The 22193-nt window shown below is 37.0% G+C and overlaps 1 protein-coding gene across 1 annotated transcript in view; it reads right to left on the bottom strand.

The window, feature by feature from the left end:
- Positions 1 to 21545, bottom strand: part of daam1a (dishevelled associated activator of morphogenesis 1a) — a 70144-nt gene extending 48599 nt beyond the window's left edge. Inside the window, exons 1-12 of the mRNA XM_058615269.1 lie at positions 20948 to 21545; positions 10368 to 10578; positions 10160 to 10249; positions 9977 to 10048; positions 9410 to 9504; positions 9083 to 9302; positions 6697 to 6810; positions 5349 to 5459; positions 3900 to 4003; positions 3720 to 3786; positions 1364 to 1481; positions 1133 to 1271 (exon numbers count right to left, since the gene is read on the bottom strand). Of these exons, the coding sequence (XP_058471252.1) occupies positions 1133 to 1271; positions 1364 to 1481; positions 3720 to 3786; positions 3900 to 4003; positions 5349 to 5459; positions 6697 to 6810; positions 9083 to 9302; positions 9410 to 9504; positions 9977 to 10048; positions 10160 to 10249; positions 10368 to 10547 (1310 nt within the window). The 5' untranslated portion in view covers positions 10548 to 10578; positions 20948 to 21545. The remainder of the gene's footprint in view (positions 1 to 1132; positions 1272 to 1363; positions 1482 to 3719; positions 3787 to 3899; positions 4004 to 5348; positions 5460 to 6696; positions 6811 to 9082; positions 9303 to 9409; positions 9505 to 9976; positions 10049 to 10159; positions 10250 to 10367; positions 10579 to 20947) is intronic.
- Between the last annotated feature and the right edge of the window lie 648 nt (positions 21546 to 22193).

The following is a 22193-nucleotide window of genomic DNA, read 5'->3' as shown; positions in this document are numbered from 1 at the left end:
CTGGTAATGCCGAAGCTGATCTCACTTCTACTATGCTATGGAAATACTATGGAAGAAGAAGCTGCAACGTGTAGCCGCAAACTTTGTGTGTGTGTCTGTGTGCATGCACACACCTGTATTTTCATGGGTATGCTCAATAACTTGGGCACATTTGCAGGACAAACTGCAATTTAACTCAATAACTTAACTCAAACCACAGTATCAAAAGAATAAAGACCTGCTCCAAACTGCTCTTTTATATTTATTTTTGAACTATGCCTATGACACTGGATCAACTCTCATCAGCTTAATTAAATCATGACATGTTTTTATACTTACAGTATATGTAAGGCTTTTGGGAATCAAGTTCAACGTTTGTATCTGTTTGTTTATGGCTACTATAGCCTTTCTCATGTCATTTAACATTGTGCTTTCATAGGCAATTACCAAGAAGCTGATTCATTCGTCCTCCTCACCCTCTGCTATCTTTCCATCAAGTAAAACGTAACTCAAGCTAATCTCTGTTGTAGGCATCAGCCCAAGGATTGGTCCGTGATGTCACCATCATACGGAAGTGCTTGTGTCGGCTCCACATACACGGCCGTATATGGCGGTTATTGACTGATCCTTTTATTTCAGACCGCGATAGAATACTGGTACCTTGTAAAGCCCATACTGAGCTGAGCGTTTTTTAAATTGAAAATCAAGTACAACAATCCTAATAATAAACTGTAATTAGAAGTTCTTGGGCCAAGGCTAATTTATTGGCCCAGGGGTTGCAGAATGTGGACATGCTGAATACAATATTTAAGAGTTTTATAATGGGCTAACAGGGTTTACACAGCGCTTCTCTGGGTGGTTATGTATGTCCAACTCTCTGCCTGCAGTAAATACAGTTAGATGGATCTCACTTGCGCAGCAGAATGGTATTTAGGTTTATGAAAGAAAGTTAATAGATTTGTCATTATTCGCTTTTTCGAAGAAAGAAAAGTCACCGGTGGTCTGTAAAGTTTGGGCTTAAAGACCTGCGGGCCAGGTCGGGTCAGGTTGTAATTTCCAGGCCCGTCTAGTATAGAGTATTACTCCATTAAGTCATTCATTCATTCATTACATCACCAGACATTAATGGGCTGATGGAAGCCTGTACACTTACATGCGAATTATATTCTTAACATTGAAGTCCTCTAATGGAGCAGCATCAGGGTTTTCACCTTTGTCCGTCTGCAGCACCAGCTGCTGAATTATCCGGTCCAACAATACCCAGTACTGAAGTGTGTTGTTGTTCTGCTTATCTGCAGATACATAGACAGGGGTATCAAGACAGTGTCACAGTCATAGCTCTTTTAGTAAACGAGAAGGCTAACAGACAGAAAGGAAGTCTCACATGGAATCATGAGACAGTGCTGTAGCGCGGACAGGAGGTGAGGGTAAGCTTCAGTGTGGTTCAGCTTCTTCTTGATCAGCTCAAACATCTGGCTGGCACTTTTAGTTTCTATATGGACCTGAGGCAATATATCAAAAACAAAAAACAGTTAATACTATTATTTAATGTCAAGTGAGAAATGTAAATATGCTGCTTCAGAAACTGAAAACAACTCTACTCCTTGGTTGTGTAATAAGATGAAACTTATAATAATACTGATACAACAATAACATGTAACATTTATTATTTAGTAATTTTGGTTTCCCCTTATGCCTGCTGGGCCACACTGGATGCTTATGCAGTGTGTGAGGGCTATGTTACTGATCTGATGCATCTCACGCACCTCAAGCTGCGGCCATGTTTTGCATAGGCTTGCCTTTAAAAACTGACTGATTTTTTAAATCAGTATTCAACTTCACTATAAAAGCCCTGTTGAGAAAAAAATAATGGATTCAGGCAACAGAAACATAGAGAACAATGGGGAGATTTTACAAAAAGGGGCTATTTACATGCGACATAATATGCATGCACAAATACATGCATATTTTTTTTTTTATGGAGACACACATCAAATGTGAGCAAAACATAAGAGTATGAAGGTATTTTGGTAGCACAACTCCTGCATACTCATGTCAGTAAACTGTGTACTTGTATACAAAAGTCATAAATATGTATCATAACATTTGAAGTCACAGAATTTTTTTTTCTGCCCTGGAAATACAACACAAAAGTTACAATTTCACAAATCCTTTATTATAGCTACACAAATCCATGCTACACCTCACAAATGAAAATCTTCAAAGTTCAAAGTTTTACTACTGTCATCGCAGTATATTTGGTGAAAAACACCTGTATAAGAAAGTGGGAAACTGTGTCTTGTGGGGGGAGAGAAAAGTACAACACAGCAGTTACAACAACACAAATCCTAAAGTTTAAATAGTTATACACTTTTTTTTGCTCATACCAATGCTGTATATTTGGTGCAAATCACATTTTGTACACTTGTAAACCTTCATGTGAATTGATGCAACATAGCTGTATGAGATGTTAAATGACTAACATCTCATACACAACACATTAGAAACACCACAAAATAATTATATCTTTACCTTTCGTTGCCCATAGGCTGTGCTTACTAGAATGCCTAGGCTCAGTGCTGCAGCAACATCATTCAATTCAATTAAATTTTATTTTATTTGTATAGCGCCAACTCATAATAAACATTATCTCAAGGCACTGTAGAAACCCAATGTTTAAGGCATTTTGTTGCATTCTTTGTTCATTTGTTTGCTTGTTTCAGTTCTGTTCAGTTGTATTGCCAGACCCAGGGTCTATTACATGTTTGTTTATGTGTGACTATAAAAAAAAATAAAAGGCATGCGCCTTTCCTCTCTACAACTGTTTAAATGTCGAGTTGAGATCTAGTAATTGCAAATTTCATAGCCTATGATTCTACATTTTACCTGTTAACAAGCTAATTACCCACATGCAACACTTGTATTCCAGCCAAATACATGCAAATCTTATGATAATAATAATAACAATAACAATAATAGTAATAATAATAATTGCATGTATTTGGCTGGAATAAACCTTTAGAACCAAGTAGTTAGCTAAAGATGTTGTTTGGTCGACTCTACTTGTTAATGGACTTCCAGCACTGCAGTTAGAAACTGCAAAACCTTTTGATTGGATATCATTTTTTTATATATATTATCATTTGGGTTATTTTTGTATACACACACACATATATATATATATGTATATATATATATATTGTTTTCTTTGTCTTTTTCAATGTTTTTAGTTTATCTATCTGTTTATATGTTCAAAAAGTGTCTTACTTTCATATGCTGTACTGTACTGTACTGTACGTAAGACAGAAAAAAAGGTAGAAATTGAGTGCAAATGTGATTTGCTCCAAATATACTGAGGTGGTATGAGCAAAACTGTAAGCGTAAAACTCTTTTTTTAACTTGTGATGCACAGAACAGGATTTGTGTAGCTTTAATTAATTTTTTGTGAACTTGTGACTTCTGTGTTGTATTTACAGGGTAGAAAAAAAATTCAAATTTTATGATACACATGTATGACAATTGTATACAAGTACACAATTTATTGGCAGGAGTTTTGCTACCAAAAATACCTTCATCTAAGAGCAACACATTTCATTGGCCTACATTATGCAGCAAGTGTTTTCTGATACTCAGATATAGGAAAAGCAAGTTGGTCTGTGACTCGCTGCTCATTTATCCTGTGTGGCCCAGGCAGAGTGTGTACTAGATCATGAAATCTAAAAAAGGTTATGATTACTTACAGCATCAAATTGTTTGGAGATCATTAGCTCATCTTCATTCCTCAACATCTCGAAAAAGTCCAGGTGTCTGGAAGACAACAATATTCTGTAACAAGTGACCTCAGGACACGGATAAAATTGTCTTGCAATTTATTTGTCAATTATATTTCAGAGTTTCAGCTTTCGGTGCAGCTGACATACCTGTCCAGCGTGGCATTTTCATGGGAACGTAGTTTGTCGATGATTGGCTGGATGCCCAACATCAGGAACTCGTAGCGTAAATGGACACGGAACTCCAGACTGGTCTAAGGAAAAACACGCACACGAACTCAATGTTACGATACATATAGTTTATGTTTAACAAAACAAAATGGAAGGATAGCGTTCTCAAACATCAGCAGGATAAACATCAAGTAGAACATTTTATCTTAGCTTATCATTTAAAACAATAACGATAAACAAGTTAATATACTGTATGTTAAAAAAGTGTCATACAGTCCATTTGTGTTTCTCCTCTGTGTTGTATGGAAAGGGGGATGGTAATTTTGAAAAGTTGCTGACTCTTCTTATTTTTAAGTCCTTGGGGACATGGTCATGTGCTATAAAAGCCTGATGAACTGGATGAAGGGCATAAACTCTATTGCTTCAAACTGATGTAAGAAGTCCAAATATAAATGGTCAAGCCCTTCATTTTTACATACCAGTTTGAATCAAAACATAGACATATAACACGATCAACTATACAACTAGTTTAGTACCAGGTTCCTCATTTCAGACAGAGCATTTTCTACAAAAGGTCAAGTGAATATAATGAAAAGCTGATGTGCCCCAAAATATTACAACAGTTGAAGACAAGCAAAGGAGGGAGCATCTTACCCCATCCCCAAAGCAGATTTGGGTCATTGCCATAAAACGAGCTCAAAGCGAATGTAGAAAAATGGAGCGATGGAAATGTAATGATCACTTCATATCACTCACTAGTTTTAATATATATATATTTTTTCCCACTATACAGTTCCAGCACGGCACGTCAGACACGGTTTTGGATGGTTTTCCATTGCTATAGTACCTCCTCAACATGGGTGGAGTCATCATAGCTTGGCTTTCTGGTGGCTCTGTGTCTGTTTTTATGTGTGTGCGCTTCCGCATTTGCTTGTAATATGAGCAACAGAGGCCGAAAAAGGCTTGTTAGAATTTAGAATAACCCTTTTTTATTCTAAAAAAGGGCTTGTTGCGTGAATGCCTGATTGCCTTGTTTTATATGTCACACACACAAACTAGTGACTTAGTGCAGTTGTTTTCAGTGTACCTAATCATTAAAGTCAGTTAATTAAATTGATTTCTTCACAGAATCGTTCAGTATTTCTTGCATGACCAGAGCACAGACTCCGTCTGACACAGACACTGAACAAAAATAAGGCGGAATGGGTTGTGATCCCACTCGTGATCGCCACTTTCAGCAGTGCTGTCTGGTTTTCTGTTGGGTTTTTGAGTTTGTGAAGAATGCACATGAAAGGAAGGGAAGACACCAAAAGAATCCTTACACTGCATCACTATCCAACTGATATCAGAGTAACATGAGAAACTGATCGTTCTGAAAATACAGAGATCCATTTAAAAGAAAAAAAGAGATGGATTGGGTTTTTTTACCTCTCCTGCTCCCTGGCTGAGCACAGCATTGATGAAGGACATGATGGCAGTCTTCAGATTGACTTCATCTCTGTAGCGGCCTGTGGATCTGTCCAAGTCTGTCAGCAGGGTCTGCCCACAAACCAGAAAACCTCAAGGTTTTAGAATGAATTAGTATCACTTTATTTTGATAGTCCTTTGTTGACTCTCTACCACAGGGGTCTCAAACGACCAAATCAAATCAAATGACCTGTGGCCAACTGACGGTCTCGTCTGGTCCGTCGGGGGCCAGTCAAGTAAAAAAAAAGCCCAACTTTTTTGGGAAAAGCAACAGTTGCATATTAATTCCTTTTTTTATATATGTACTCTATTGCCTCGTGTGAGCTTTTCCGTCTTTTACTTCTTCTGTCTTTTATCCATTATTCTGTACAGCACTTTGGTCCACTGTGTTTGTTTTAAAGTGCTTTACAAATAAAGTTGGATTGGATTGGATAATTTCAAAATATAAGTGGTTGTTTTAATATGCAACCATTAAAAAAACATATTTATGATGCAAAATTGATCTATTCATTTAAAAATAAAAACATATAGAAATGACTCATTACAACTTCATATTGTTTGGAGGGCCACATGAAATCGATTGGAGGGCCACATGTGGCCCCCGGGCCGCCACTTTGAGACCCCTGCAGTAATCAACAATGTATTCAGTATACAGTAATGTCAACAGATAATCAGTTGACACTTATTGAACCTAGAAATTTTGTTGAAATGAAAATAAAGGATAATTTAATTTCATTAACTAACTGACAGTAGACTAGTGCTTAGTGTGACTGTCAAAGGATTTGGAAATCTACTGTGTGTACAGCCATTCACATTCTGATCAGTTATGTTTTACCAAAGAAAATGCAATGCATTTGATTTCCTCCTTCTGGCAACATGTTACAGCTATACATCAACACTTTAGTTTAGAATTCATCACTGTGACATTTTAAACCTCAGTCACTAAGTTTCCCAAGCAGTGATGTCATGTAATCCTGTTTTCTTTCGTTGGTCAAATGACTAATGTGGTAATCCTGTACCACATTTATCGTCATTGCTGCAGTATAAGTCTGAAACTTTCTCTTTAAATAATTAATGACCAAAGAAAGCTTTGAATACCATGCTTTGACATGCACTTAACATTTTTATCAGGTTCAGGATTTTTATGGAAACTCAAGTGACTTCTCAAGAAATCTATTGCTTTCTGTTTGGACATTGGGTCCATCGTGTCAAGATATCAGATCCTTCCTTATTCAAATTTTGTCCTATTGTAATTATGTCTCCATAAACATGTTAAAGAAGCCCACATATTAAATAAACAGCAGCAGACCTGAAAACGTGTTCTCTCAGAGGCAAACTTCTGGTAGTGTATCATAGCTTCTAGTACTTTCTTATGGCCTCCTGGCACCAAACAAACTGCTCCGAGGATCTCTAACACTGCAACCTGTGAAGAGAGACCAATTTCAGTTACACATAATAAGATGACAACAGTGATTACTGATGAGGAATGTTGCCATAAGTGGGTGGTAAATCTATTCAGGTTTTGATAAAGCCTATAGGGCGTTTGAATGTTTTAAGTGGGTGAACCCAGCCGAGACTACCAGTGAATTGATTTTGCTCTGGCAAGGACGCCATTTTGGCGGACTTCAGAATCTCTTAATACCTACTGACCTCGCATACCATTTTGTGGTGTTTTATGTTTGCGTTTGTTTTTTTGCAAAACATTGTAGGCTACCTGTTTTACTGGTTGTTGAACATTCCTTCTCACCTTAGACAGGTCCACTCATAATGTTCTTTTGTGGAAATGGAGTAAGTGTGTAGGCCATTTTTGAAGTTACAAAAAAAACGATAGTGCTGAGTGCTGAAAACAAGCTTGAGAAATGATTACCCACTCGGAAAACATGGCTGCCAGCAGTAACACAAGGGAAAACAGATTAATGCCATTTAACAAAAAACTCACCTTATAAAATCTTTGCCAGCTCCAGTGTACAATATCTTAAGAATATGTTTGCTGCTTTATCTCAGCATTGGACATTTCTTACTGAAAACTGAAATTGTGTAATACTTCTGTGCTTCCTGGGACACAGGACTCGCTGAAATTTTGCAAGATGTCATCAGAACACACCATGGTCTAATAAGCATGTTTTTTTTATTTCAATTAGTTAGTGCCTTTAGTAAAGCGATTGATATAAATAAAGGGATGAGAAAACAAAACCTATCTTCACAGATACTATTTTAATTTAATGAACAATGGTTAATAGTCTGCATTTATACAGTGCCTTTCTGGTCTTGATGACCACTAAAAGTTGCTTGACACTACAGTTTTGTTATTAACCCATTTACCAATCTTTCATACCCATTTATATGCTGCCAGCACAGCCATCAGGAGCAACATGGGGTTTAGTTACAGCTACAACATCTCACTCGTTGTCAAGAGGTTCCTGTTAGGAGTCATATTGTATTGTAGATACTTACTAGGTAATAACTTAGTACTAACTGTCCTTTACTATGATACTTTCTTAATATGTGTATTGTATTACCATCTAATTTCCTAGTACGTTTCCATGTACTTATTTGGTAATAACTTTGTAATCTTTCTTTCTGGTACTTTGTTAATATGTATATTGAAATACCATCTACTTTTCTAGTATGTTTCCATGTACTTAGTATGTTAGAACTTTGTACTTACATCCGTTCCGTATGGGTACTTTCTTAGTAAATAGATTGTATTACATCTAGTTTCTTGGTAGTTTTTCATGTTCTTACTAAGTAATAACATAGTACTTACTATCTTTTCTGTATGGGTACTTTTAATACATAGATTGTATTACAATCTAGTTTCTAGTATCTATCTAGTATGTTTCCATGTACTTAATAGGTACTAACTTAGTAATTACATAAAATGATTTTGGAACTTTCCTATTAACTATGTTTTGTTACCATCTAGTTTCTCAGTAAATACCAGGTAATTAGTGGACTGTAAAATAAAGGGTTACCTAAAGATCTATAAAAGCCTTTTATAGAAAAAGGGACTGTTGTTGTTCTTTTGTTCTTTAAGCACCACACTTAAGTGGAAGTACTAAAGGATTCAATGTTTTTTGTATTTATTGCAAGTAGTCCATTTTAAAATCTACTACTCTTAAAATGTACTAGTAGTAGAAGTATTGTGTTATGTAGTTTTTTTTTTTAAGTTACCTTGATATGTTTCTTCAAATTCGAAGGTGAATTTTTGAAGGCCATTATTTCACAATCTTTTGAGAGGCCGAGTAGGCATTTCATTCGATATGAATGGTCTTTTACGCCCACAAATGAAAACACAGACTCTAAGTAGGGCCAGGGGTGGTCTCCTTCCTCAACACCATGATCATTCAAAGAAGGTGTCGATTGTGGCGTTTCTGGTTCTTCTTTCATCTCGAAACAAACTAACAGGCAAACCTCCTGACTGCTTTGATCTATGAACATGGATCATGCTAATTCTACTGAGTTTATCCTCCCCTATAAAAGAGGTAAGGGTCTAAAAAGTAGCAACAAAGTTGCTAAATTGGCAACACTGGTCTCAGCCTGGTTCTCAGCACAAACCTGAACTATCATTTGAAACACAGGCCACCATGGCCCCATTGACCCATAGGTCCATTCAGTGAACATTCTCAAGCAAGCATACACACACAAAAACTGCATTTACTAATTCCCATAGTTCCAGAAAATGTAATTCCTACCTTTGTCTTGATGTTTTCAGTGGCAAGACTTTGTGCAATGATGTTAATGCTCTCACAGTGACCCAGGACGTGAGCTCTACCCTGAGAATTGTTCATCAGAGCCTTGATGCAGCCAATCAGTGAGGTGTGGATGTGAGACTCTGTAGTCTCGTAATCCATTGTTTTGAGGAAATTCAGGATACAAGACAGGCCATCCAAGTCGATGAATCGTGTCACAAACCTGAGGAACATCAGTCAGGGTGGAAGGTGGCAGTTATTCCTGAGGTCAGTTGAGCACAGGAGAAAATGAAAGAGAGCTTTCAGGAAATATTCACTTGTACATTGTACCTCATCGGTTGTGTCCTCAGGGCCGTTTTAAGACCATCAACGATTTTAAGTCTTCCCTGCTCATCCTCATTTTCCAGTGTCAGCAGTGATTTCCTCTGGAAACAGAATTGCAAATAGGTTACATAGTCACTCAGGGCAAGTGATAGAAATGATTTGGCTAAATAATTAATTAATAATTAATAGTTTGGCTTAATTGGCCCTAACCAGCTGATGCTTAACTCGAAACACCTCCAAACACACCTTAACGCTTAGCCCTAAATATGACCGCCTTATTAGGAACAGGTTTTGGTCCCCTTGAGGACCAGTCGTGCTAGTGTGGTACCAATTTTAGTATAAAACACCAAAACGTCCATTATCCAGAAATATGATAATATATATATATATATGTACAATACAATCAAATTAATGTCAAATTAATGCTAAGAAGACTGATCACTGAAAATATTTGCTTTTCAGATAAACAAGAAGCTTGTCTAAAAGCTTTAGTAACCCCACTAAAAAGCTTGGCAGTATTCATGTTAGACATCACAACACCATGACAAAGACACAGTATTGTGTGTGACTCACCGCAGCCATGGACCTGAGCTGATCAATATAATACTCTGGCCAGGTGGTTGCTCCTTTATTTTCCTCGGCCTCCTGAAAACAACATAGACACAGAAGTCTATGAGCAGTGAGCTTAAGAAGATGAACCTGCTGACTGTGGCGGGATATACAGTATCTCTTTTGGTTACCCAAACAGTTTCTTACCATTTTCTTACTGCAGTAGAGGTTCCATTTCTTCTCTGCTGGTAAAGAAAACATGGCAGCCCTGTTCTCCTCTGTGAGGTCCAGTTCATCCTGGGGCAGAAGAAGACAGTGAGGTTGGAAAGGAAGGATGTGAAAAAGAAGAAGAAAGCCAATAAATAGTCATGAAATTCTAGAGAGTAGGACCATTGACTTTTGGTTTTATACTCACCACCAGCTCAGTGAACATAGAGTCCAGTTCTTGAAGAGGAGGCATGGGCAGGGTGGGCTCCAGTGCTGACACAACATTATCATGGCAGTAGGTGATCTCTGGTTGATCATCTCCTTTGAAGCAGCAAGGAAAGAAAGAGGACAGGCCACGCCCTTGTGGCTGCTTCACTCGGGACGCCATGGTTACAGGAGGACCTCCACAGAAGTATTAGCTGTTAGGATTTAAAAGCAGGAACTGTTATCGATGCACATCATATCCATTATTATGTTTTCATGAATTGAAAAATAAGATAACACAAATGTGATTAGGTTTCAAAACTAACTGGAAAACAGTTTTAGCACATTTGTTTTAATAGGCTGGTGACCTGTACAGGGTAAACCCTACAACCCACTTTAAACTGGGATTACCACAAACTGTGCCTGCAACCCTCATAGTTTAAACAGTAGATAATGGAAGGATGTTTTTTTCTAAGTGGCATGGATATGTTCATGACTTTTTTAGGCTATAGTAGTTATTATTTAGTAGTTATTAGTTAGTATTTTTGATGAACGCTTGACCCTCCTAGTGACATGACTCACCAATCTTCCTGAATTCATGTTGATTGTTATTAGCGCTTTCTTTGAAACCCTTGATTTGTTTCTTATCATTTATTTTGAAGTTTCCCGCTTATGTGATGGTCTCCTCCTCTCTAATGTGTATCCCCTGTGCCTTGTTGTCTTCCCTTCTCTCTTTGTATATCTTCCTCTTTCTTTGTCAGATCTTCTTTGTTTATTGCATGGGGTCTCAAACTCAAATGGCCTGAGGACCAATAAGTGTCTAGTCTGATTTGGAGAGGGCCTGTCAAGTGAAAAAGGCAAACTGTTTGGCAAAAAACAACTGTTCAGTGGGTGTGATTTACATTATAATATTCCATTTAAATCCATCCATCCATCTTCTACCACTTTATCCTCCAGCTGTGCCAATCTCAGCTGACATAGGGCGATAGGTGGGGTACACCCTGGACAGTTCACCAGTCCATCAAAGGGCCACATACAGAGACAAACAACCACCCACTCTCACACTTCCATCAAAAATATTGCAGTAAAATTTGTGAAAAAGAGCTTGTTTTGCTAAGAAACAATACATACACAAAATATATTTTTGATGCAAAATGAATCTAGAAATAACAAAAACATATATAAATGACTCCTTGTAACCTGATAACCTTGTAACCTGTAACCATGGCAAGTGGCAGTCTGCATTAATTTGATTGGGGGCCACATGTGTTCCCCAGGCTGCAAGTTTTGAGACCTATGGTTCAGTGCATAGATTTTAAGCATTTTTCAAATGCTTTTAACTATTGTCTGTTTTGACTTTTGACCTGCCAACTTTGGATTAGCTTGTTGCTTTGGACTGGTTTCCAGTCTTCCACCTGCTTTTTGAATAAACCATTGAACTGATTCCCTACATCAAGTCTGTTATCATCAGACTGCCATTGGACTATAATTTTCACTTTGACACATGATACAGTGGAATATACTGAGCATTTTAACATTTCCATTGAAATGGGGTATCCTCTGTCAGGATACAAATACAGATCCAGGAACAAGGAAATACAGCAAGTATATCATTTAATTACAGTCCAAATGAAGAAGGCGGGTAGATAAAGATTCATCAATGCAGGAACACTGGGAATGCAGTGGGGAAACAAAATTGGAGGAAACACCAAACACAGAGTACAGAGAACAGACCTTTCAACAAAGAGACTCTAAATACACGGGCAGGATAGAGAGAGAGACAAGGAAGTAACTCAAGAAGTGAGAAACTACAAAGGAAAAGAAAAACAATACAATACACAAGGAAAGAAACTACAGAGGAAAAAAAGAACAAACTAATCAAAGTGCACAACTGAAAAACCCAAGTATGTGAAAACATATAGGCAGTCGAAATTGGACAGATTTTAAAGCCATTTTAAAACATGAACTCTGGATTAGAATCAGAATCTGATTGACAATATATTGATCTTAGAACAAATTTGGGTTATTCAAGTTTTCAATAAACATTACAAATTAGTGTAGTTAATGTAATATTTTATGTTGTTCCACTTGGTAAGAATTTAATTTGTAAGTAAAAACAAATCAAAGCATTTAATACTAATAATCATGTCTCTTGTTCTCTTGGCCTTTCAAACATTGCCACTGAATACCAAATCTTAACTTTAACATAACCACAATTTAAGACATATCCCTAAACTTGTTCCTCAGAACGACAAGGTTTGGTCTCCATTAGGGCTACTGGTTCTGAAAAGGTCAGTGGTTATGCCAGAAAAGGTCCTGAGGTAACAAATACAAGAAAGAAAAGAAAAACCACACACACAAAGAGACACACCACTCCAATTGGGTGTGATGAACAAGCCTCAACTGGAACAGCCCTTGCTCGTACATCTTAGTCATGAGGTGTGGTTCAGTGCACTGACAACACAGCCCTGTGTTTGGCTATTTAATTAGGAAGTAGATTGATGATAGAAACAGCACAGCACTAGCTTGTTGCACTACATAATAGTTTCATTGTATTGGCTAAACAGCTTTATATTAGTACTTGCTATTTGATCTGAGTCGTGGTACCAATAGTATTTCATAGTCACTGAATATGTTTTTTCAAGTATATTTCTACACAATTTACTATGTGATTTGTTTTGTGGTATCTTGGGGTTGTGTGTGTTTTTCTTTCTGTGTTGTGACAATCTACACCTAACCTGGTAACCTGAAAAGTATGTCAAATATTAGTAGTAGTATTAATAATAATCATAATATTGTGAAGGACCTTTCAAACAAAAGATAATTACAAAGTGTTTTACAGGACACATAATAAAAGGGAAACATAAACAATTTAAGACAAACATTAAACAGACACTAAACTGAATAAAACAATTAAAGCACACAATAAGGATCAAAAAAGATCAAAATCTCAATAACAAACAAACATTATAAAAGCAATACATGTTTTAAATACTACAATTCTTACACAAAGTGTCTTTGAATTTAAATGAAGATTTCCTCAGGTTGGTTGTCCCACAAAGTGAGTGCTTGCAGAGGAGGTCCACTCACCATTGAACTTTAGGTTTGAGGAATGTCAAGCAATTCTTTGACCTCATACTAAGCATATATGGTGTTCAAAGATTGATAATGTATTTATTTGTGCACGTCCAGAACAGGCTTTAAAGGTGTGTCCCTTTGTGAGTGTATGGTCAAAAATAACTAAATGTAAGTGGGAATTCTTAGATATTGTCTGCAGGATCCCATATGTACCATTAACTTAATCTGCCATTTTGTCTGTTTCCTGCAGTGATGTGGAGTCTATTTATGGTTATGAAACATCAAGGTTTGGTCTGCTCTCCTTCCAATATAGGAATCCTAGGCAAAGTGGTTTATTAATTTGAATCTTTTCTCACTAAACATTCCTCTAATGTTTCATGACATGAAACAGGTTATATACACCCACAAAGCTCTTTGCTGTGGCCCCTTCTCTTTGCTACATGCACAACTTCCTTGGATCCAGTTCTCTTACAGTATTACTTCTTATATCACTGCTATGCAGATGACATCCAACTTCACCTGTCATTCCTCCACAATGACCCCACAGTAACACTATAAATATTGGCGTCTTGCTCAGCTTTATCCACATCTATAGTACCTCCACTAGACCTCTTCTAGATTCAAGTCTTGGTCACCACAGCCAATCAACCTCCAGCATGACATGGACATCAAAATAATCTCTTCATCTCTCATCCCAACACCAAAGACTTAAATGACTCAGTATATAAGCGATTTTTAGGTTCCTGTCATGTTCATCTCTTGCATTGAACACTGCAATGCCTTTCTGGTTGGCATTCTTTCAAACGGGCACATGTTCCACCTCATGGCTATCAATGGCTGGGTATCAATTGAAACACCCCAGCCTTTTGAAGACTCGTCTCTCTGAAAGCACACCCTTCCTCTTCTAACACTAACATGCTATTTTAGCACTTACTGCCTTAACTCCTGAGGTTATACCTAACTTGATTTCTTGGTTTATTTCAACGATGTAATGTTTACACCATACTTGGTTTGGTTTAAGGCCTCCTTCTGTTAAACATATCCACTCATTGACTAATGTAAATGAAATGTAATGTAAGGGGAACTTTTGTCTTTTGTTTTCCACAAAAACGTAGAAAGCTGAAATGAATACTGTATAAGTATCATTTAATATAAAAGCTTGTCTGTAAAGAATGATAAATCTTCCCCTATTTACTAACATACCTTATTTTGCTTTCTCCTTGTGACAATGATGCCAGTCTAGCCTAGAAATGTCCAGATTATTCTGATTAATGAGTGTCAGTAATTAAAACACTACAAAACAGGTTAGTATAAATGACAGACTGGGCCAACAAGTGGTTCAAGAGCAGCACACGTGTAGCATGAAGAATGCTGAAACAGGCAGGCAGGGGCACACCCACCACTATAGCAGGAAAGTTGTAGTTATAAAAACATAGATACCCAATGATAACTAACGCTTCACTGGTTACATAGACCTATAAATAATTTCAAATGAGAATGAACGTTTATATGTACTTTATTATTTGCTGAACAAATGTATCCATAAGGATACATGCTTGTATCATTTAAAGGCCCAGTGTGTAAAATTTAGGTGAAATATTTTTTTATTTTACAGAAATTGAAGATAAATAATTATTTTTAATTGTTGTGCAATCACCCGATTGTATGAATTATTATTATAATTACCCCAGATTTATTCTTTTGTACCATCTCGTTTTTTACAATAGCCCACAATGGACAAACAAAACATCTTTTGAGTTTCGATCCTAACTGAAGGCTAAGTAGGTTCTCCAACACACCTGGAAGAGAAGGTTGAGGTGAGGGATTTTCTGCTGTTACATGCAACTTCATTAATAAATGTTGCTAAATGTTACAAACTGTACCTTTAGAAACCATTACATAATTTTTATTCAACTTTCATCCAAAGTTGAATAAAGCAATCTCCATTTAAACATTCAGCACATTAAAATACATATGATATGGTGAATGTTTTTTTTTTTCTTTTGTTGCCAGAATACAGGTGACATAATTAAAACCAATTACATGCGGGCGACTGTGGGGCTGCATCAGACTGCTGAAGAGCAGAGGGATGTGCCTGTGAGCAGCAGGGAGAACCCTGCTTTAAACACCTGAAAAGGTGTGTGACATCATTTCGGCAAGTGAAATTCAATAAAATATATGAACAAGAAATAAAGCGCAGCCAGACAAGCCTTTGCCCACACAGCCCCGTCCACTGTGGCCACATCTGAGAGCCACACAAAGGAGACCGGACATTGTTCAGTACTTCTAAAATGTAAGTTTGAGATACTCATGTTTGGTTAGTAGATTATTCAGTAAGTAATAACTATGCTTACTTGAATCATAATAGTGTACTTTACTTATCTGTCCCTATCCTGTTGATTTAACTCATGGAATATAAGTATGTCCTCATTTTTCCTTAAAGAGGTTTAAAACTAAGTTCATCTGAGTAAACTGGACTTGTAACATTCTGTTCCTGGAGTTCACACAGAGGTTCGGCAGTGCACATGCGCAGTAGAGCAGCACAAGGGAAGTTTCCAGAAGCCGTGGACAAAAGCTTTGGAAGAACACCACATTTTCTGGGTCTCTTGGTAAGTTATTGAAAGTCTTTAAATTGTCAGCTATAATTTCATTACTTAACGTACAACTAACAATTTGGCAGGAAATTTTGTTCTGAACATAGCATATATCTCTGGAGATAGGCTAATGCTATTCTTAGCTAACATTAGCCAAGCAAGCTAACTAAAACCGCCATTATCATGCCATTCACACGATATTACAAATTCATTGACCTCAAGTGTCTTCACTTAAAGTAGTTGCTGCAACTTTTGTGACTTTTTTTTTTTTTACAGCTTGAACACAGACAACCAACACTGATGCAGTGGACGTGTCCGTTTTGCAACTTCATATGTGAAAAGAGAGGGCAACTACTTAAACATTATAGATTGAAAAATGGTGGTTACACAAGAATATCACCATTACCATGTGTTCATAAAGAGTGCCCCTGCACATTCAAGTCCTATCAAGAGCACACTCCCAGATTGATGATAATTGTGATGCGACAAAATATGTGTTCCGATGTCAGCTTTGTGACTTCAATGAGCCATGTGTAGAAAAAGATTTTTTTTCACACATATCCAGATGCACCAAAAACTACAGTGCCCTTACAAGGACTGTAATTTTGAAACCTGCGCCTACACTACATTTAATGCCCACAAAAGCTGGAACCATGATGGCAGACAGATACATAGCCAGTTGCAGCTTAAACCGGAAATTTTAACACATACAGAAACTTTGGGTGGAGTTGTCCAAACTGAAAATGAAAGTGTCGTTGAAGACGCAACTGATTTTCAAGAAGAGGATTTGACGGCAGATAATACTGATGCGTTGGAGAGGCAACTTGAGCATAATTTGGCAGCCTTTTCTTTAGAATGCAGACCATACTTTAATATAACCAAGCTTTAATACACCCAGTTTTAAATGCTGGATAGTGCTTGCAAAATCTTTAGGGATACTTCTACTGCAAGTTGTTAGTTTTGGGAAATTCAAATACCCAGATTGCCTGTATAAATCCACCCATTTTTGCATTTTGTTTTGTTTGTTACAGTTCAAAGCATATGGATTGTTTGTGTTTCATTTAACTTGAAAGCTGGCTGAAACTTAATTAAATGGTATTGTGATAAAAGGAGCCTTGTTGAAGTCTTAAGTAACGTCAGAGAAAAATATATGTTCCTACATTTGTTTAGAAAGATTTGCTTATAAAAGATTATTTTACAAGGCTTACATATTTGTTTTATTGTGTCATTTGATTTGTTTCCACAAACTGAGTGGCCTTGGCTTAATATGCACAAAATTACATTTTGTTCCAATAAAATAAGCCTGCAAACTTATCATTCTTTGTTCTGCTTGCTTAGTGCAATTGGTTTCCTAGATTCCACTAAGTAAACACAACTGTTCACGTAAGTCTGACTAACTTGCTAACTTATGTTGGTACCACTTAGAAAGATCAAGTTTATTATACTTGCTATTTTTAAGTTTTTATAACCACAAAAGTTATTAAACTTTTGGATGGATGGTTATGTGAAGGTCGAAGAAGGAAATTGGATGTACACTACCAGTCAAAAGTTTCCTCGTTCAAGCAAATGGAAAGGTGTGTCCAAACCTTTGACTGGTAGTGTAGATCTGAATGTAATTTTCTGCAGGTGCAGATGATGTCAAAATGTTCCTTACTTTTCATCTTGAATGAGACATCCATCCATTGCTTGGTTTCAAAAGACAATGTGATAACACTTACATGATACAAACAAACTAAGTCTGGTTATGTTTTGAAATGAGGGAACAGTACTTAATAATTATATAAAAATATTGCATCCAATAACTGCTAACTATGTTGCCTACATACCTATCTTTCCCCCAACCATCCATCCAATATCCTAGCCATTTTGTATCCTAGCAGTCGCACATGGTTTTACATAACATTTGCTGCAGGACTGAACCAATGATCAGCACTGTGTGCATGTTTGTATATAGATTGATGACAGTGTTGTAATTTCTGCCGATGCTCTGGTTAACCACTAAGCTCAGAGTTTGCAGGGCTGAATCAATATATAATTGATCACTAAGGGGAAAGTGCAGTTTCTCTTGACCCTCTTCCACACAGCAGTCAAAGGTCAGAGTTAGCAACAGAACAGTAGTCCTGTCATATAGCACTCCAGGCTACAGGGTGACCACCACTTAAACCAATACAACCATAGCTACACGTACAGTACATGTCCTCAGTTCCATTCTCTTTAAAATTAGGGACTATGCCACTCTGGTGTTCTATACCCATATACCTGATCTCACACTCTGTTTTATTTCTTTATATTATTCTACATCTTATATTCTATTAAATTTGATTATTTAGCTCAGTGGTAAATGGTAACACTATAATCCCATTCGAAATCTATTCCTCGTTATTTTTAATATTCAAATTATATTCAAATTTGTAATACAAATTTTAATACGTTTTAACTTAATAACATGTGTGTACCATATGGCTGTACGCCGTAAAGTAGTGGAATCGCATGGCTACCCCTCGCCCCACTTTCCATGGGCTAAACGCGAGCATCTGCGATGAACAAAAATACTGTCTTTAGTAAAAATGTTATCAAAGCATGTTTCTGAGAAATATGTTAGTTGGTTTTGTTCTCTTTCTACATTGAACATAATGTAGCCTAGCCTGAAATGAGCTAACCCTGTTTGAAAGACCAGCAACTATGGTGGCCATACGTTCGATTTTAGGCCGGACAGTCCGGAATTTAAATGCCTTGTCCTCCTTTTTGGAGTTGCACCTGAACGCAACGCTGCATATCGTCTAATGGTGTAAGACTTTCGGTAAAAAAAGTCTCATTCTGCTAGTGGAGAGAAATTTGACCAAGGAAGACCTCGTCCTGTTACTGAGCAATAGGTTATACTGTATAAACCGGGTTGAAAACGCAGGCTACGTAAAATAAAGCATTGTCATTTCGTTTTTGTTTTTTTGGGGGGTTAGTTTTTCTTTATAATGTCTATAAAAATAAAACAATAAAATATAAAATGCCATAACATACGACTGTACCTGGTCTGAAGACATGGTTGTTTGTTCATTAGAAGTCTTAAGAGTTCACCGACATTTTCAACAAATACACATTACCAAGATGTTATCTGCCACATATATTTTATGACATTTTGTAAACAATAGTGTTTAACAACTGTGCTCCTAAGTGTTTTGGTGTTTAATTTTCAATGGCTTCAGTGACTTGCAATCACTGCACTGCACACCACACAATGAGGTTTTGTCTGTGGCTCTGCTGTGCTCATTGTAAAAAAATCCCCAAAAACTTGTACCATGTTTACAAATGCTTGACTCAGTCTCATGACTGACACTACTGTTGTCAAGGTTGCTACAAACATGGAAACAAACAAGAAGTCTTCAATAAATAGAAACTTATCAAAAAGCATGAAGGAACGAGGAACAGGAAACAGAACAAGTGCACTGAAATTAACAAAACACGGACACTGGGAACAAGGGGAATAAAATGAGGGAGGATGATCAGACACAGGTGAGACAAATAGGGCACCAGTGAATCACATTAGGACTGGACAGACAAGGACAGGAAGTTAAACAAAAGGTACCAGAAACAAAGCAAAAGGTAAACCCCAGGTAAAGAAAACAAAAAGTACAAACTGAATAAACTGAAAAGGGCTATATTAATCCAGGGGTCATGACAGTTGTCTTTGCTGTTAGAATAAGAAAATCCATGTCCTTCAAAATCTAAATACATTTGGATCACAACCCGCCTTTTCATAAAGACTGTTTTAGATACATGTTCTGAAACTGAACATTCGACTCTTGAGAATCCAAACACAGGTCGGTAAAATACTGTGGCACAGAGAGGCTGTAGGGGAAATATCTGCACACTCACATGGACTTCAGATGTAACTTCAAATGCTGGAGAACAGCAGGGTGAAATAAAAGCTACAAATCTGGGAATAATGAGCCACTTAAGTCGAGCAAGAGACCTACAATCATGTGTAGGGGACTTGCCAGAATGCTGCCAGATAGTGTCATTCTTGTATTTGTTCTCCAGGTTAAAGTGCAGCCAAAACTCCCAGATCAGAGTTACAGTAACTACATATAGTGGCTTCCTCAGTCTGATCAAAAAAAAAAAAAATTAGGAAGATTAAAAGGGAAAAAATTAATCATTTTCACAAATAGATACAAAGGAGGGATTGCTCTTCCAGGGCAGACATGCAATAGATGTTGTGTATACAGAACAACCGTTTTTACACATTTTCTGAGTTTAGATTTAATCGAGATAAAAGCCTGATAATCGACACAGAAGTAAATATAAAAAACATAATAAAACCCAATCAGCTTATTTGTGTATGGATTGTCTGGAGTAAGAAAATTCAAGAAGGGTTGCCTTTTTTCTTCTTCCTCTTCTTTCTGTGGATTTCTATTTTATTTATTGCATTGGTTATTACTGTAACTGTGTATGTATAATTTTACATAATTGCAAAAATAATGTAGTAATAAATGAGTACATGTAAAATATATGAATGTACAAATACATGCAATGCAGAAGTAGCATATTTCATTATCAATTGATAATAAATTGTGTTTATTATGTATTATCTATTCATTTATTTGTGTATTTATTTCTATTTATTTATTTATTTAATTTAATTATTCATTTATTAATGTATTGCTGGGTCATTTATTTATGTCTTTATGTCTTTACATGTTTTCAATTTTAACCCTTGACATTTCTTTAACAAAATAAGGTTTTCCTCACTGTTACATATACGAAAGAACAAGTTGTAAGTGAAAATTATCATTATTACTGTATGTCTGTTTCCTGCATTTCGCAAGTGAATGACACCCCATGACAAAAATGCATGTATAAATAAGAACAGAAAGGTGTTATGTTGCTGTGAGTGTGCAGCGGATCATAGATTTCTTACCTTTGGGATCCACGTCTATGTGATCCAGTGAGATTACATGTTGAGCGGCAGGGAGTGAAGCATCAGTCAGGTGTCAGAAGAACATCATTCATTCTGCTGTCACCACAGCTCCAACGTCACTCCGACATTGTACCAGATGGCAATCAATGAGAACCAGTTTCAGTTAACTGTTTTATATAACATGAAAGGGAAAGAAGCAGACGAGAAATGATCCAACTCCAGAGACACAGATTTAACTGGAAGAGCAAACAAGCGACAGTTAAATCAGCTTGTGGCACTTTCAGCTGATGAATCCTGAATAAATCCACAGTCTTAACCCACGGGAGGTTTGAAGTTAAAACTAGATAAATAGAAAATCCACGAGAGAAAGGAGATTCAGAGCGGGATTTCCTGAAAGTCAAGCAAAAATGTGCCAGGTGTCCAAAGGAATGCCAATCCTCACATAGTTCCACACTGATCTGGTATCTCTACTTTTGTATTCTTCTTCTAGTCTTCTTCATTTTTTTCTGTTTATCAGTTTTCCTTTCTGCCAAGATCATGAGGGTTGATCAGTGTCTTCAGTGTCTGTCAGGCAGAATGTGCATATCTGACAGATCAGCCTGAGCGAGACTGTACAGTATGTAGAAAGTTCAAAACACACATGACTGCATTCCTGCTGGAGGACAGTCACACCCAAGCCTCGCCCACCCACTGTGTGTGTGTGTGTGTGCGTGTGTGTGTGTGCATGCGGTAGTAGCTACACTGTGTCTGATTAGATGATCAGCAGATTATTCAGCAGGTTATTCACCGCTCCAAAGCCCATCACAACTAGTCTTACTAACTTTGACTTCCCTAACTAGCATTGGTGCTACAGCAACTGAAGTCACATAAACATGCTCTATAATTAGCACATTGCCAGTGATTAGAAGAAAGGATCGGCAGACAATGCATGAAGCATCTGTCACCTTCCTGATTGTTGCTGCTTATGGTTATAATTTCACAAGTTGCAGACACATCCTGGTGATTAAGTTGTCAGAACTCTGCTGCTAGGTAACAGCAGCAGTGACACTAATTACTGTATGTGCCTGCATGCACAGGTTTTATTTTGTTGTCGTTTTTTTTTTGACAAGCTGGATCATTTGCAATACAGATTGTGTTATCACAATCCATCAGGCCTTTTTTTCTCCTCCACAAATACCACAGGTACATTTGTGAATGACATGCTGTGACTGTTCTTAGTTAGTACTTAGATTTGTTACAATCTGTA

This window comes from Solea solea, chromosome 18 (assembly GCF_958295425.1).
Source record: "Solea solea chromosome 18, fSolSol10.1, whole genome shotgun sequence".
Taxonomy (NCBI): Eukaryota; Metazoa; Chordata; class Actinopteri; order Pleuronectiformes; family Soleidae; genus Solea; species Solea solea.
The sequence above is the reverse complement of the archived record's forward strand: the minus strand, read 5'-3'. Positions and strand labels throughout refer to the sequence as shown.